Raw genomic sequence first — 17,284 nt, forward strand, 5'->3', positions numbered from 1 at the left:
TTAGTTCCTTACCTTACACCTATTTTAGAATTAATTTGGGTAAACAAAGGAGAGTTAATTAGCATGCATTGTTTTATGCTGTGCAAAAAATTAGTTAAAAAACCAGGTGGGAGTGGTAGTACACACCTGTAATCCAGCAACTGGGAGACTGGAGGATCATGAGTTTGAGGCCAGCCTGGCTGAGAAAGGGAGAAGGAGGGAAAGAGGGAGAGGGAGAGGGAAAGGGAGGGAGGCAAAGAAAGAAGGAGTGAGAGGGAGATAAGAGGGATGGAGGAAAAGAAAGATAGACAGAGAGAGAGAGAGAGAGAGAGAGAGAGAGAGAGAGAGAGAGAGAAAGTAAACCAAAGTGTCAGGGAAGATATTAGAAAACTGAGGAGTAACCAAACAAGCAACAGAGGAAATGTGCAATCCTAAGAAAAGAATGGAGGAACAAGACACATGTCTGATAATATATTTGGGAAAGAATTCTGGACAAATGGCATAAGACAGAATTATTAGAATCTGAGGTATATAAGAGAAAAGAAAAAGGAGAGCAGTGACAAGACAGTTGTATCCTTGAGCAGCCTGGGTATGGGTGGCCCTGCCCTGACCAGGCCAACAAGGTTTGTGTATCCTCAGACTCTGAAGACTTCAGAGAAGGGCTTGTCTGCCCTTTTGAAGGATATTCTCTGAGAAGCACAATCAGAAAGCTAACAGAAACTTTTAGAAAGGCAGGGCACAGGTTATGCCTAACCCAGGATATATCTGAGATGGATGACTGCAAGGAACATAGAAGTGAGGGAACCGCAAGGCCACGTGCAAAGCTAGAAAATGCTGGCTTCCCTATCTCATTGGACTTGGGAAGAGAGTGTCCCATGAAGTCTGCGTAGAAAAGAATTTCTTGCCTATAAAAAAATCTGGCCTAAGTCACAGACCCAAGGAAATAACTACTGTCTTTGGTGATCACAGCTCTGCTGTTTGGCACAAAACACCGAGTGCTGAGTCACAGACTCCCAAGGTGCTGTCATCACAGACAGGAATGAAACTGAGGTGTTCCTGACTCCTTAACTAACATACAGGGCTGGGCCCAGATAAGGAGGTAGGTGACAAGTGTCTTTTTAGTATATATACTGCTGAACCAAACACAGGAAGTATGTCTTTACATATTATTACAAGTAATAATATTATCAGCCACTATAAATTATTCTATAACACTAAAAGTAATACAGATGCCAAAATCATAAAATGAAAGCTGGGCCCAGCACTTGGTTGGTGAGGTGGGAGGTGAGGTAGGAAGTGAGGCAGGAGAATCATGAGCTACATAGTGAGACCCTGTCTCAAATAATAAACAAAAAAACGTAGAATGATATTCACACACCACGCTGTAGTAAGCTGTCAGTGCCAGTTACTGAAGGCAGCTGGGAGCCCACAATTCAGACAGGTGCCTGCCCTCTGCTGGACATAATCATGGTGATGAAGACAAATGAGGGAGAAAAAGAAGTCCCAGGGATCTTTGAGAAATTCTAGCTACTTCCAAGACCCACACACAAATGTGTGTGACTTGACTTTTTCCTGACAAAAGAACTTACAAAATATTAAAAGGATGCAGGGATATAGCATCTCCAGACACCTAACAGCTAATTATCCCTAGTGAAAAAAGCACCATGTTACTTAAGAATACTAGAAAAAAGGTACCATGCTACTTAGAATATTAGAGAGTGAACAATGTAATTGTGCATCCCAGGAAGCCCCTTTAAAGCCCAGATAGCCCAGTGAACATAAAATCAGAAAGATCTGGAACCCAGTTGGAAAACTGGATTGTCTAAAAAGTGATTTTCATCTATTTTATTTAAATTTTTTTGGTGCTGAAGATCAAACCCAGGGTCTTGGGCATGCCAAACACACACTCCACCATTGAACTTCACCCTAGTCCAGAAGTGACTTTTAGAAATGAACATGCACAGCTATCAGACTATTTTATATAAGACACCCCCCAAACTGAAGCCTGCCCTTTTGAATGCTGACATTTAAGAGTCTTGGACTATTTTTAAATTTTTTAAAAGTCTGAAGTATGATGATTTCCTTACTTTATTAAGGAATAACTCAGGCTCATAAGTAAAGTCTATGCTTATATGTTTTTATGGCACTATGGTGTCTATGGAGACCACTAAAGTACAGGGGTATTCATTTTATCACTCAGTTGCCTTCGGTTGTTAATGTTTAGAAACTGAACATTAATTCCGTGAGCTCTTCTCTATTCATGTAACTCTAAATATGTTTGTTTTTAGAAGTGAGTCCCTAGTTCTTCTCTTAGGCTCTCTACTTCTTGCTCATTGGCAGTCAGGACAAATCAAATGACCAATCAAAGTCATCAGTAATCATAACTGGCTATGCAATTCCAAATTTCTAGACTCTGGCTTGAGGGTGGCTCCATACTGGGTACACTACGAGAGTGTACATCAGTATTGTACCCCATATTGAATTTGTCTTACTTTATTTTTTACTTATGCTCAAATCTTATTAATGATATTTGCTAGCAGTTAATCTTTATGAATAAAGAAAATACCATCAAGGTCATAAAAGGTAAGGTATGCCATTAGGGAATAGAAACCAGGAGTCTTTACACAAATTAAATAAAATCATGTCTACTTCCAACCTAGCAAACTCAGAATATATACCATTAACACATTTATTTGTAGAGGGACAAATCTATCCTAAAACAAAATCCTGATTGTTACTATTCCTATTACATTCTATTGTAACCTATATCCCAAATTTGTTTCAGAATTTTGTATTTCAAGTTTTCATGTCTCAATCTATATAAGAAAATGTCAGTGCAAGCAATCTTATATGACTCACCACTGCTCTTTTCAAAAAACTGAAGTAGAGGTGAAACACCATGATGCAGTCACTGCCAGAACTCTTCTCTGCTTTGTATTCCACCCTCTGCTTGCAGCAGATGACCCCCAAGTCTAGTCCTAGCCCCTGGTTGGCTCTCTACTGCAAGTCTACAAACTGCCTCCACATTCTCCTGTCTAGTGTTTCCTCATCCTGCTTCTCTGTGCTATGACTCTTGACAGCTCCCAACAGTTTGTGATTAGTCTAAACTCTCAGCCTAATGACCCAACTCTCTAATAGTTCAGTCCCCATACACTTTGCCAACCTAATCTTACACTTTTGACCTTTTCCTCTTTGTATATTACAGGTACACCCACTTACAAATTGTGGCTAGAACAACATGGGCCCATGTCTGCTCTAAGACTTAAGTGGTTCCCTCTGCCTGGGACGTCCTTCTCTCCCCATACCTGCCAGTCAAAGTCCTTCCCAACTTCCTTCCAATTCCATCCTCTCCAAGGAAATACTCAAAGGTGTCTTTGCATTCTCTTTCGGGTGTGGTCTCTGCTCCCTCCCTCCCACCTGTGCCTGATTTATCATACTAACTCTCTTAATAATCAGAGCTATTTAGGGATGTTTATCTTCCCTTCCAGACCTTGATATCTGAAAAGCCCCAGGCAAGTCTTTCTTTTTAATCCCCATGCCTCCCCCACAGGACCGAAGAAGACAGTGGACATACACTGACAGAAAAAGAGGAGACAGACACCCCTACCCTTGCCCAAACACAAATTTCCACTTTGTGTACTTACGATTTCCACAGTTGAGACCACCAAGGCCGAATGGGCAACTGTGAGTCAAGAAAGAAAAAAGAACAAGAATTAGTTTCAAATCTCCAAAGAAAAAAGGGAGGAGACAAATTACCTAAGTAATTTCTTTAATTAGGATAGGTTCTTTATTAGGATGATCTTTATGTTAGGATAGTTTTTATAGTAAGATTTGTAACAATTTCATCAGAGTAAATGAACATGGACCCTACCTCATACAGGTTTCATTTTCAAGCCTATATCCATCTTCACATGCTGAAAGAGAAAAAGAAATCCATAAATGTATCTATTAACCTCTCATGGTCAACCACCCTAAAGTCCACAAGAACATTCTAGAAGAAGGTTGCAAAAAGCTTTAAAATTATCTATAACCTGACCTAAACACTGTTGCCAGCTCAACTTTAACTTTAATCAAGACACTTTTCTTAACCTTTGTGACTTTTAGTTTTCCCTCTAAAAAAGGAAAAAAATAAGAAGGTAATAGTATCTATTTTACAGTTTCTTGAAGAAGATTAAGTAAAATAAGACACATAAATGACTCAGGAATGCCTGGCACATAGTAACAACTAAGTAAATGTTTTTAGTTGTAATTACTGTGCAGTAAATGGAATTCTGGGGGAAGGTCTCTGCAGATGAAGAGTGTCTCCTATGGATCCCTCAATATGCACAAAGACAAATGTTTCACCCACTTTGATATAAATCAAACCTTCAACATGCCATTGGCTCTCTTATCCCTCTTTCATGATAAGAGGTGGAAGCCATGGGTGACACCCTGTGGGACATGGTTCTGGTGTATGTCAGGATTTTATAAAAGAAGGCTCACCCTCTAGTCTTTGCAGGGAACTCTGAACATATCTAGTTATGTCCTAATTGACCCTTGGCCCAAGAAAATAAATAACTTTGAACTCTCTGATGGTGCTGATCCTGGAATGCTGCTTCACCAAAGGATGCTGAGGCCCAGCTAGTCCCTTGCATTAGCAGTCCCCAAATTTAGTTGATCACAGAATACTTTCAATACTATTACACCTCATCCAAACATCATGGGCTATAATGCATGCTTAGATGAAAGCAGACAATGAAAAATGGCCTTGTAGACAAATTCCTTGCAAGGAAAGATAAAAATTTTATTCATGATTAATGCACAATGTAACTGCATAATATATCACAGATAAGAAAAGGCATACAGCACAGAGCCACCATCCCTGAACAGATAGCATTCATGATAGCAGTGAGTTGTAAGTGCCAACAGCATGCATGGGCTAGAGGTGAGGATGGGATTGGGGTGCATGCCCTGCAGTCTGGGTCTGGAGGTCTCACATAGTCTTTGTTGTATTCTCTGTTACAGAATTGTGCATAATAGTATTAACTGTTTAGTATGTTTAATATTCTTTCTCCTTCTACTTTTTTAATGATAGAAGCTAAATGTTGATGGCATCAATTTTATTGTTATAAACCATCAGTAGAGCTTTGTAGAACACAGTTTGGAAAACATCACTCTAAATAATCTGTAATTTGAAAGCAGATACCTTAAAAGCAACTGAGGCCAATAGGAAAAGGGGACCAGGAACTAGAGAAAAGGTTAGAACAAAAAGAATTAACCTAGAAGGTAACACACACGCACAGGACATCAATGAGAGTCAATGCCCTGTATAAGCTATCCTTATCTCAACCAGCAAAAACCCTTGTTCCTTCCTATTATTGCTTATACTCTCTCTACAACAAAATTAGAAATAAGGGCAAAACAGTTTCTGCTGGGTACTGAGGGGGTGGGGGGGGAGAAGGAGGGGGCAGAGTGGGTGGTAAGGGAGGGGGTGGGGGCAGGGGGGAGAAATGACCCAAGCCTTGTATGCACATATGAATAATAAAAGAAAAAAAGAAAGAGTTCAAAACCACAAAAATAAATAAATAAATAAATAAATAATCTGTAATTTGAAGCTAGGCATGGTAGCACATGCCTGTAATCCCAGCTACAAGGGAGGCAGAGCTGGGAGAATAATGGTTTAAGGATAACCTGGGCAAAAAATTAGCAAGATGCTATCTCAAAAAACAAGCGAGGCATTGTGGCACACATTTGTAATCCCAGTTACTCAGGAGACAGAAGTAGGAGGATCTCAGTCCAAGGCCAGCCTGAGGAAAAAGCATGAGACCCTACCTGAAAAATAAACTAAAAAGGGCTGGTGGGGGTGGAGGGACGGCTCAAGCAAGTGCAAGGCCCTGAATTCAAACTCTGATACTGCCAAAATAATAATCTATAATAATTTATCTCATGGTAGATCATTAAAGAGCTATGAATGTCCACAGAATCCCTCTTCCTGAGCAGAGGCTTGTTTATTCTCTGGTACTGAGGGTTGTTTATTATAAGCAATGGTCATGGGAAATTCCTATGGCATTTATTGTAGAATGTCATGGTCATTACCATAACACTATTCAGTAACCTTGGTGAGGATGCCCAGAGAAAATTTTTCACAGGTCCCAGTGCCTAAAAAGATGGGGATTGTCCTAAATAACTATACCTTATTTTACAGACCCCCAACTCTTTTTAAAATCATGTTCCTTTTTTGCTGTTGTTGTTTTAGTATCTAAGAACCTGAGTGACCTACCTTTAGAAAACATGGTTTATCTTTCTGCATGTTCACTTTCCTTCTGGCCTCTACAAAGTAGTTAATTTTCCCCTTTGATCTGATTTACCTTTAAAATATTTAAAAATCTAATTACATGAATTTTCACTAATTGTTTCAAATCTTTTATGCCACAAGGCAGAGCATAATCATACCCCATTTAGAGAAGGGATAGCAAGGCCCTGTCTCTGGATCTTTGATACCTTACTAGAGTGGGGCCTTCTTTAAGGAACAAGCTGAGAGCTCCTGCCTCTCCTGGGCTGGTGTAGAAATCATCATGCCTCAGCAGTATGCCTCTCACTATGTGACTCTGCATCATGCTATAGCAGGGAAGCAAAGGAAGACACCCAGGGATGATCCACGGCTCAGAGTATGGGTAGATATGTGGACACTGCTCATTTTTCCACCCATCTTAGCATTAAGGTAGGCTGATTTCACACCAGTCCATTCTATTCTGAACACTTCTTCCTAGAAATGTTTTTACCTTGCATCTACCTACCCAACCCTTATGTGCTGGGTGAGAGCTTTCTACTCCTTGGCTGTCATTCAACCATGTGTAAGGACCATCTGTTGTCCTGTCTGAGAGCTGATGTGTTAGGCTATTTTCATTTAGCTTCAGAAGTAGCCTGACTCCCTGATATAATGACATGATTCTATTTTAGAAGAGCTCATTCAGTCATTCATCAAAGATTGAGTACTACTGCATGCTTGGGGCTGTTCAGGGAGTAGTTAAGGGAAAACTTGTTAGTAAGGCACTCATGTTCTCCTTAGGAACTGCTTTGCAATATGCACACTCCAGGACTCTGACCACAGAGTACTGAAGATGAAATGAATGCAGTAATAGTATGCATATATGCCCAAACTGCACTTCTCCCGCTGCTATGAGAAACAAGCTAATTCAAGCCTTGTGGGCTTTTTTGTTTTAAAAGAAGAAGTAAGTGATGGAATCTTAGTCATTCTTTTGTTCCCTTGCAGGAAACTAAGTTAAAATTCATCAAGTCTTTCCCTACCATATTTGCTATCTTTTTGTCCATGTGTTCATTCAACAGAGTTTTTTTTTCTTATTATTTATATGTGCATACAATGCTTGGGTCATTTCTCCCCCCTGCCCCCACCCCCTCCCTTACTACCCACTCCACCCCCTTTCTCCCCCCCCACCCCCTTGATACCCAGAAGAAACTATTTTGCCCTTATCTCTAATTTTGTTGAAGAGAGAGTATAAGCAATAATAGGAAGGACAAAGGGTTTTTGCTGGTTGAGATAAGGATAGCTATACAGGGCATTGACTCACATTAATTTCCTGTGCATGTGTGTTACCTTCTAGGTTAACTCTTTTTGATCTAACCTTTTCTCTAGTTCCTGGTCCCCTTCTCCTATTGGCCTCAGTTGCTTTTAAGGTATCTGCTTTAGTTTCTCTGCGTTGAGGGCAACAAATGCTATCTAGTTTTTTAGGTGTCTTACCTATCCTCATATCTCCCTTGTGTGCTCTCGCTTTTATCTTGTGATCAAAGTTCAATCCCCTTGTTGTGTTTGCCCTTGATCTAATGTCCGCATATGGGGGAAAACATACGATTTTTGGTCTTTTGGGCCAGGCTAACCTCACTCAGAATGATGTTCTCCAGTTCCATCCATTTACCAGCGAATGATAACATTTCATTCTTCTTCATGGCTGCATAAAATTCCATTGTATATAGATACCACATTTTCTTGATCCATTTGTCAGTAGTGGGGCATCTTGGCTGTTTCCATAACTTGGCTATTGTGAATAGTGCTGCAATAAACATGGGTGTGCAGGTGCCTCTGGAGTAACCTATGTCACAGTCTTTTGGGTATATCTCCAAGAGTGGTATTGCTGAATCAATCAACAGACATTTGAACCCTACAATGTACTAAGTCCTATTCTAGACACAGTTCTGACTCTTAAGGCACTTGCAGTCTGGTGAGATGCAAACAGATTGTTAAAATTCATTGTGATGCCTGCACGATGGAAGGAAGCTAAGAAAACTATAGGATGGATACCTATTTTAATTTTAAATATGCCTGTGCTCCAGCACTGATGGCCAGAAGATGTCACTGCTAACCTATTAGAACCCAGTTGACAGGGCTGTGGCCCATGAACCCCCAGAATCCATTCATGAGAGGCTTGACAGCAACAAACAGTGCTAAGAAGGGGCTTCACGGGCCTACACAACAAGTCCAAAAGCAAATCAAGCTGTCCTTATGCTACTTCTTGGATCACTGGTAAACATAAGATCACTAGTATGGGTGTCATTTAAAGCATGCATATTGAAAATGATAACCTTTTAGGGCATCTCAAATCCAGTCAATCCTCTGCATAAATGGAGGATAGCATGTGTGCATGTTTTTTCTAAATCCTTGCAATTCAAGCTATGCATTAGCATCTTTCTACATATTGTTCTCTGTTATACATACACATATACCTGCTTCTTAGTGTCTCACATAAAGTGGCTTTACAATGTCTATGTCAGACTTTCAAAGCTACATACACAATCAAAGTGGGTGTCCTTCTTGTGGAGATTTTCCAAATGCAATTTCTGATAGCTTTGCTACTGCTAGCTTGTAAGGGGCACAATTTTGAAAGTACTGACTTAGATACAGAGGGAAGTGGCTCAGGCCAGCCAAAAACAAAGGTGGCAGATAGGGCTTTTCTTAAAGAACTGCTCATATGAGTCATTTTCCCTATACACCCATGCTGCTGGGCCACCTTGTATCCTCTGTCCCTAAATGCACAGCACCCCAGCACATTTAGTATATTTTAGGGCTATCACCTTCCCACATGAGGTAGGCTCAACTCCCCAATTCTAAGGAGGACAAGGAACACTTGCATTAAACCAGATGAGAGGGAATTAGGAAGCATTATCTTTGTAGCAAAGCTGCAGTGTGGTATGGCACTGAGAAATACTGTGTACCAGTCTCACACCAGGACTGATGCCCAATTCAAAGGTGGCTCTCCTCTTCAAAACTCATCACAGATCTCACCTGAAGGGCTGGTGATGTCCACTTTAAAAGAATTTTCTATCTAAACTTGACAAGGTCAAAGGGTCTGAAGCTTAGGATGAGAGCACTGTCCCAAAATATATTTTTGTATTATTTTGATGATACAAGTCTTTCAATGAGAAGTCCTGACAGAGATATGTGACATGTTACCTTGTCCCAGTATGTGACTTTTTTACTCAGATTCCAGTACATCTGTCACCAACAAGGTGTTGACTAAGCAGGAAATCTATGCCATCCACATTCTAACAGGAGGCAATGCTCAAAGATCCATAAAAAACTAGCCTTTATATTGCCAGTTTTTCTGACAATCATGAACAGCAGTAGCCTTTTATGTCAGGGTACACAGTGTCTGGACCTGAATTAATTTTATTTTAAAGCAACAGTTTTGGACTACATTCACTGGGCAGTCTTTACGTCAAAGTGAATGAATTTAAGCCTCACCTATAAAGTTAGCAGAATTAGGCTTTCTACTCTGGAACACTTTATGATTCTTTAAAAAGTGTAATTCACTAATTGAACAACCTGGGAAAAATACAAGAGCCAATGCCTATAGCTTACAAAGCATCTCTATACACACTACCTTCTTTAATTCTTAGGGTATCTAATAAAGTATCCTTATGCTCATTTCACAGAAGAGGAAAGTGAGGCTCAATGAAATGAGGTGCTTGCCTAAGATGAAGCAGAGTGGGGCTCTGACTCAGGTCTTCTGGACTTTAGGAGAGTACACTGTTAACTAAACAATCAAGGCTGCCCCTAAAAGAGTCAGGCTGTCTCCATGCTTGTCTTTCCATGTTAAAAGACTAATAGGCAATGGATAAATCTTTGGGAATTAAAACAAACTTTTTCTAACTTCCTCTAAGTGAAAAAAAGAAAAGGCATTGCTAACACAAACATTCCATTTTCTTTTCTTTTCTTTTGAATCTTATTGGCTAGACCAGCACACACTAGTCAGAGATAACATTATTATTCAAGGAGATAATGTATTTAGTCCTGCTGTGAGCAAAATAACAAGAACCAGTCACCTCCATTTAGAAGAGTCACACCCAGAGCAGAGAGAGCATCAGGCAGAGAAAAGCACCCTCTTGTCCTGGGATAGGGCCCAGAACCACAGGCAAACCTATCACTCTACCTCGGCAGGAGTGATCCATCTTGTTGAACTGAAAGTAGCCTGACTTGCACTGGCACAGCGCAATGCCATCCAGGTCAGTGCAGATGGAGGTCTCTTTGTCACATTCTGGACTCTTACGTTTGCACAAGCTGCCCGCTGGAATGGAAAAAAAAAAAAAGACAATGAAACAGTCAGGTGCCAGTGGCTCAAACCTGTAATCCTAGCTACTCAGTAGGCAGAGATCAGGAGGATCATGGTTTGAGATCACCAGGACCAATAGTTTCTGAGACCCTATCTCAAAATACCCAACACACACACACATACACACACACACACACACACACACAAAGGGGCTGGAGGAGAAGCTCAGGCAGTAGAGTGTGTAGGTCTCTAAGTTCAAACAAAATATAAAATATAACCTCCTCTACCTCACACTTTAAGATACATGATCTTTCTATTTCAAGAAACTTTGAGTTTTCCAGAGTCTCTGTAAAGCAACACACCTTTCAGATATCCACCTCTCAAATATCTGTGTAGTCTTCTGCCACTCCTTCCCTGTGTCATCCCTAGACAAATATGATAAATGCTCACTAGCATTCTCCACTGCAAACACCCCCACTGAGAAACTAAGTTGGGAAGAATCAGGGTGCTGCTCCTCCTCCAGTGCCCACTGCAAATGTGGCCTTGATGTGGTGTGCTCTGTAACTTCATGCTAAAGGATGAGAGGAGGTGGCAGGTGGGAGAGCTAGAATAAACCCAGAAAATGGAACCCTGCTCATAGGTATACAAGAGACTTGGCCAAAAACAACTAGCGCTGGCCAGAACTGTCTCAGTTGTGTCTTGGTTTTGTGTCTATGTAACCTACAGAGACCCAGTACCACAGGAGTAGCTGAGTAGCCCTGATAGCACATTGCCTAACAGACTTACTGCAAGGAGAGGTACAAACGATAATCTGTTTGCCCAAGGCTGAAGTGCAATTACGTTTCTCTGGCTGTTCCCCCACGATGGTGATGGTTTCTTGAGGCTTATTCATCTACTGGTCTTCAGCACATTGCACACAAACCAATAGCTATCCATGTGCCAAAGTCATCATTACCGAGAGAAGCAGTCAGCAGGGAGAGGGCTCATCTTTCAGGCCACTTCCACATTCACTTTAGGAACTTATTCATTTCATGAATGATGAAGAATCATTTCATTATTACCAAACAACATTCATTGTTGATTGGGCACATGGTCTTCTATGAGGTTTTATACAAAAGATAAAATGAGGGTGCATTTTACCTTCTGAGATAGGCCTGGCAAAAAGGCATGTGTAAATGTAGAACAAAAGTATGAAACTGATTGTACAGTGAAAAGTGACTTATCTACACCCATGTACAGGACAAAGTAAAACAGATATGTGCTGCTGTCAATGGCAGGAGGTAAGAGCAAGTTTAACATGGGAAGAGAGATGCAATCAGAGGGACACTGTGTATTTTCTGCAATGAGAAGTGGCTGTAAATTTTCCAGACATGGTCTCCTCTCTTCAACCTTAAAGACCCCCATCAGAAACCAGCTGTTAGCACTGCAAAACTGCCCCTTGTCTAGGCAGATTCTAGTGATGGGAATTGACACAAGGGTTCAACAGGCCACACAAGATTACCAGCATCCACCCCTTTTGTGAGTCCTGAGAGCTGGGGCTGGTGGACAGCCTTGCCACAGCAAGGTAAGTTTAGGATATCACTTTAGTTCTCAACACTGAATTTCCTGCCTTTATCAGTGGAAGCTGATAAATCAGAACTCCACTTTCATGTGTGATAAAAATTTCCATTGTTTATTGTAAAAAGTCTGTATTTAAGGGAGAAAAAATTTAAGTGGAAAATCTCACCAGTAAACACTGCAAAGGTGACACCAGAGATGTACTGAACCTCTACAATCTCTCACCTAAACTCTTTGAAAGCTTTGCCAGTCCACTAACCTTAACAGAAAGAAATACTTCCAATACAAAAAGTTGATCAGGCTGTACTATCCTTGTCCAGCAGCCAGCTTGAATCGCCTGGCCTGATTAGATATTTTCTGGAAGCCAATATCATGTTTTCCTTCCATCCTGCCCACTGATTCAAGCTGCTTGCAAACATTTATTGCGGTGCTAAAGCAATCATTTCTTGCATAGCAGCAGTTTCCTGTGAAAGCAGGGAGAATAGGCCCTGCCTCTACAATGAGGTGCTGCTTTCCTAAAAATTCTCAAAGAAAATTTTGTCATAAATCCATCAAACAGAACCGTGTATAATCTCATTTTCATTTTTAAGATTGGCAATGTGATTTTTCTACATTCACAATTCCCATGGTCTTTCTTGGGCAAAACATCCGCCAAAACAGACAATGAGCACTTAAGTGAATCTAAGGCTGAGACATTCCATAGGGGATTTCCGAGGTCTCTAAAACTCTGGAGACCATGAGAATTGTAGTTCTTTGAAACAAAGGGAAGTGGAAATTTTATGAATTGAAGGGAGAGACCCCTTCCTCTCCAGTGGCAGTGTCCAGAGTATCCCAGTGCTGCCCATAACCTGAAAACACTCAGATATGCAATACCTACTACTGGTCAAATCCACTTCTTTAGCACTCAGAAAAGCTAGCACCCAACCTCAGCTAGGCTGTGGGCAAAACCTGGAGAAGACCTAGGAAGAAAAACAGGGAAATGAGTCCATTTTCAGCCAATATGCTTGGCTGTCTTTGTTAAGGACTCAGAAAGGAGAAGTAAAGAATGAGAGCCTTATCAAAAAAGCAAGGATAACAGGTGCCTTCCCAAAAGCTGTATCCTAGCAGTCTGAAGAAAGTGGGCAGGGCTGCTATAAACAGGCTCTTACAAATCCAAATATCCAGCCACTTGATTTGCAAGGCACAAACACATTTAGCAGGGACAAATAAGTAACCTGGTACAGTGGTGACCACATAGAATATATTCCATAAATATTCAGTAATTTGAAAGGTACCAATTTCATTGGGGAAGAAAAATTGGTACCCTGGAGTCCTTTGCAAGAGAAATGGAAAAGTAAAACCAAAGAGCCTTCAAAGATTCTGTCACAATACAATGCAGCATAAACTTTAAAAAAATTTTAAAAGAACCTCCCATTTGATAGCCACTTCAACATTAGAAAGTTCAGTCCATTTTTTCAAACTAATAACTAGTCAACCTCAAGCACTTTTCTCAGAGTGAAAGGTTAACTGCCTATTTCCCAAGTTCTGCAATTCACTGGCCCATGTGGGAAAGCTCTCTGGACCAGCCAGCAGTTGCAAAATCCTGACCCACTGGGAATGTCCTAGATTGACCAGCAGACAGAGGGCCAAAACCTGATACCTTCAATTTATGTCCAGCATCTGGACAGCAGATGGGGAGGTTTAGACTAGATTCTACATCCTTTGCCAGCCCTAGTCATGTGGTAAGATGAGCTAACCAGAGCCCCCTTTGATCACTTACAATGTGCCAAGTGGGACTATTTCCTTCACAAAGAAGCTCTTTTGATTCCAGCACAGTTTTCCCATCCCAAATGTGAAACTCCCCAAGACTGCCTTCCAAACTTGTCTCCAGTCACTTTCTTCCTTTGCCTTACCTTAGATGTACTGCAGAAGCTTTTGACAAAACAGACAAAGCAAGAAAGAACAAGAAAAGGAAAAGCCTCATCAAATTGGCAACACTGGCAGCATTCTGCCCTACATTCTTCCAGTGTTATATAAGACAGGTAATACTGACTTAGAAATTACATGATGAAAGTTCTGGGGTCATTAACAAGCATATATATTCCATGTTTGAGTTTCTGTATAGTTTCTGTATCCTCAGGGAACAAGAATAGCTTCTCTTTGCTACACCAACTCCTTCCACCCCCACATTGTATAGAAGAAATGGAAGCTGAATGCCAAGGACCAGGTGTCTTCAAGGCCATGTGCATACAGGACCATGTGTGCCCGTGCATCTCAAAGGCCTTTATTTCATACAAATTCCAAAGACAGGCTTTCCTGGACCCAAGTCCTGAATGCCTTACATTTCTTTTGAGGTCTCTGCCTGACTGTATGGGGGCTCCTCCTAAAGGACTTCCACCTCTCTTACCTCTGAAGATCCGCTTCTGAGATCCCAAGAACTGGCAGACTTCAGCGGAGGATCTGCAGGAGTTGACACATTTTTGGATCCCATCAGCCAGGTCAAACAGTGTCACATTGGAGGCCAAGGAAAAAGTAGTCTGTAGTGAGATTACCACCACACTGGACTCCCTATGGACAAAGTTTGTGAGTTTTTAGTTGACCTAAAATGACATGTGGGCCCAGGGATTTTGGAAAATGAGTGTTTGAGTGTCATTGCTAATCTCCAGTAAAGGAATAGGAAAGCATGAAGGTTCAGTGATCTTGGCCCTGGGTTACCCAGGAGGTTGGTCAAAATAAAACCCAATTTTATTGTTATCACCCATGTTTGAGTAGCTTCCCCTTTCCATAGGCTAGTTCATAAGCAAATATAATTCTGTTCTTACCTAGACACATGAACTGTGGATCGGATATAACCAGGTAACATGGAAAAACACACATTTAACTGTAAGGAAGAACAGGATTGTCATTAACTGTGAGTTAGACAAAAGTCTTGGACCAAGAACCAATTTCCTGTTTCCAGTATGAAACAGGCATTTCTCCAGCCATCAAGTTATCAGCAGGCAACTTTACATAGAAGTGGTGCCCTTTTTTTTGTTGTTGTTCCCATCTTAATGCCTTTCTGTTGTTCTCTGAGTACAAAGGGACAGAGGTAGGTAGTAAGTCAGTGGGGAAATCTTGGCAGGAAATGATATTCAGAAAGTACCCGTGGATGCAAAACATCTTCAAAGGAGCAGATCTCTTCTAAGTCTCAGGGTGTCAAAAAACTCAGAGGCAACTGTTTATTTGAACTCTGCATAGTGAACAAGTTTGCTGAAAAGGCTCAGTTCCTAGACAGGTCTTCTTCAAAAAGGCTTTCCATGGGAAATTACATTACATGGGTTAAGAGCCCTTTTATTGAGAACAAAATAAGAGCCACTCTCCCTGTGTTTGCCTGTGTCCTCAGACTACAGATAATCCCTCTGCAGAGTATAGTATCATCCCTTCTTCATTACCGCCCCCCTCAATAACAGGAGCAAGAAATACCTCTTATGGTGCAGAGGGTCTCAATATCTTATCCCACAGAGACCTACCTTTCTTCAAAGTCAGTGTCTCAGAGTCTTCTGACTCTTCCAAAGATGGAGTCAAGCATGGAATGATATCAATGATAATCTAATAGCAATGATTTATTATTACTGTTTTATTAACTTTCTCCCAGGTATTGCTAAATAGAATGGCATCTTGGGAAAGACCACATGAGTGGGTTTTCCAGTCACTGCTTAATTCTTCACAGTTTCTTGGGGGTAGGTGTGTCATGTTGCCAATAAATTATATGGTGATGCTGGGCAAAAAACCCAAGTCATGTAAGTGACTAAGAAATGTATAATATGAAGAACTGAACCTCTGCACAGGGTTCTAAACCCCTGTACTATCTTAGAAGAAAATATCTATCTACACCATAGCCAGGAGGCAGCAGTAGTGGGATGACAAGAATTCTAGGTACAGGATTAATTGAAAACCCTGCTATGTAGTAAAGAATTTAACCTTTCCCAAAAAGAGGTAATGCCTTTGCTCCTAACAAGGTATTTTCTAAGTCCTTGAAGTTATCTGCGTTGATAAAAATGTGTTTATTATCTAGGGGTCCTGGGCCACGCCAGAGAGTTTAACAATGTGATTTGTGGTGGGGGCTTTGGGTAAGATGGTATCAGCTCAGGCTGTCAAGGGGCTAGTGACTAAGATCAGCCTTATGGGCAGTCAACCATGTCTATGTGACAGGACTGAAATAAAGGCTTCAGGTACCAAGAGCTTTGTGGTTAACTCAAATGTGTATTGTCCCACATTGTTACCAAGAGGCATTAACAGAGTCTATGACTCCACAAGGAAAGGACAATTGGAAGCTCTGTATTTGAAAGTCTTCTGGACTCTGCCACATGAATTTCTTCTCTTGGCTGATCTTAATCTGTAACCTTTTGCTGCAATAAACCACAGCTGTGAAGATAACTGCTTTCAGTAAGTTCTGTGGCTCTTCAGTGAATTATTGAAACAGGTTAGTCTAAAGGATCCTCAAAATTGTAATTAGTGTCAGTAGTAAAGGTGACCTAATAGAATGTTCTCCAACTGTGCCCTGCTCTTTGTGAACTCATGCGATATCATTAACTTCCACAGCCTTCCAGTTTTCTACCTGCAAAGTGTTGCCAGTACCTCTGACAGGAATGAGCCAGCAAGCATAGTCCCTGTCACAGAGTAGATGCTCAATAGACAGAGAAATGGAATGAGAATCTATACTTTATGCAAATAAAATCCACAGTCCTATAAAAATGTAATTTTTGGCTAATATACTGTCAGTCATAAAAAACCAAATAAAATTGAAATTAAAAATCAATTAATTTCTACCTTATTTTAATGGCAAATTTCAATTTCCTGAACACAAAATCTTTGACTTGGATAGCAGGTGAGAATAACATGTATTATCTGACTTTCATTTTTTCTTTCTTCCTCTCCATTTTTTTTTTCTGATAAAAAGCAGGCAAAGAAAAAAAGAAGCAAAGTCAAAGGTCCCTACATAATCTATACAGTGAGTTCTCAAGTCCCCAATAATCAGGATTGATATTAGGCATTCCTTTGAAGAAAAAGAGTATCATTCTCCCCAAGCTCCTAAAACACAAGGAGAAAGTCACACCACAGGTCAACAGCAGATGGTACAATAGGATTTTCTGGTTCTATCCTCTTCACCCATAGCCCTCATTGGTGCATGTCATCTGTCTGTGACTATGAGTCTGCACATAGAAAAGAAACACATAGCAGATGAG

General features: G+C 40.7%; 1 protein-coding gene across 1 annotated transcript in view; it reads right to left on the reverse strand.

Annotated features, from left to right (window-relative positions):
• The window catches only part of Heg1 (heart development protein with EGF like domains 1), a 76,819-nt gene that overhangs the window by 16,348 nt on the left and 43,187 nt on the right, over positions 1–17,284 (reverse strand). Inside the window, exons 11-15 of the mRNA XM_074073343.1 lie at positions 14,882–14,940; positions 14,467–14,627; positions 10,404–10,538; positions 3,851–3,893; positions 3,624–3,661 (exon numbers count right to left, since the gene is read on the reverse strand). Of these exons, the coding sequence (XP_073929444.1) occupies positions 3,624–3,661; positions 3,851–3,893; positions 10,404–10,538; positions 14,467–14,627; positions 14,882–14,940 (436 nt within the window). The remainder of the gene's footprint in view (positions 1–3,623; positions 3,662–3,850; positions 3,894–10,403; positions 10,539–14,466; positions 14,628–14,881; positions 14,941–17,284) is intronic.

The sequence above is a fragment of the Castor canadensis genome, chromosome 5 (genome assembly GCF_047511655.1).
Source record: "Castor canadensis chromosome 5, mCasCan1.hap1v2, whole genome shotgun sequence".
NCBI lineage: Eukaryota > Metazoa > Chordata > Mammalia > Rodentia > Castoridae > Castor > Castor canadensis.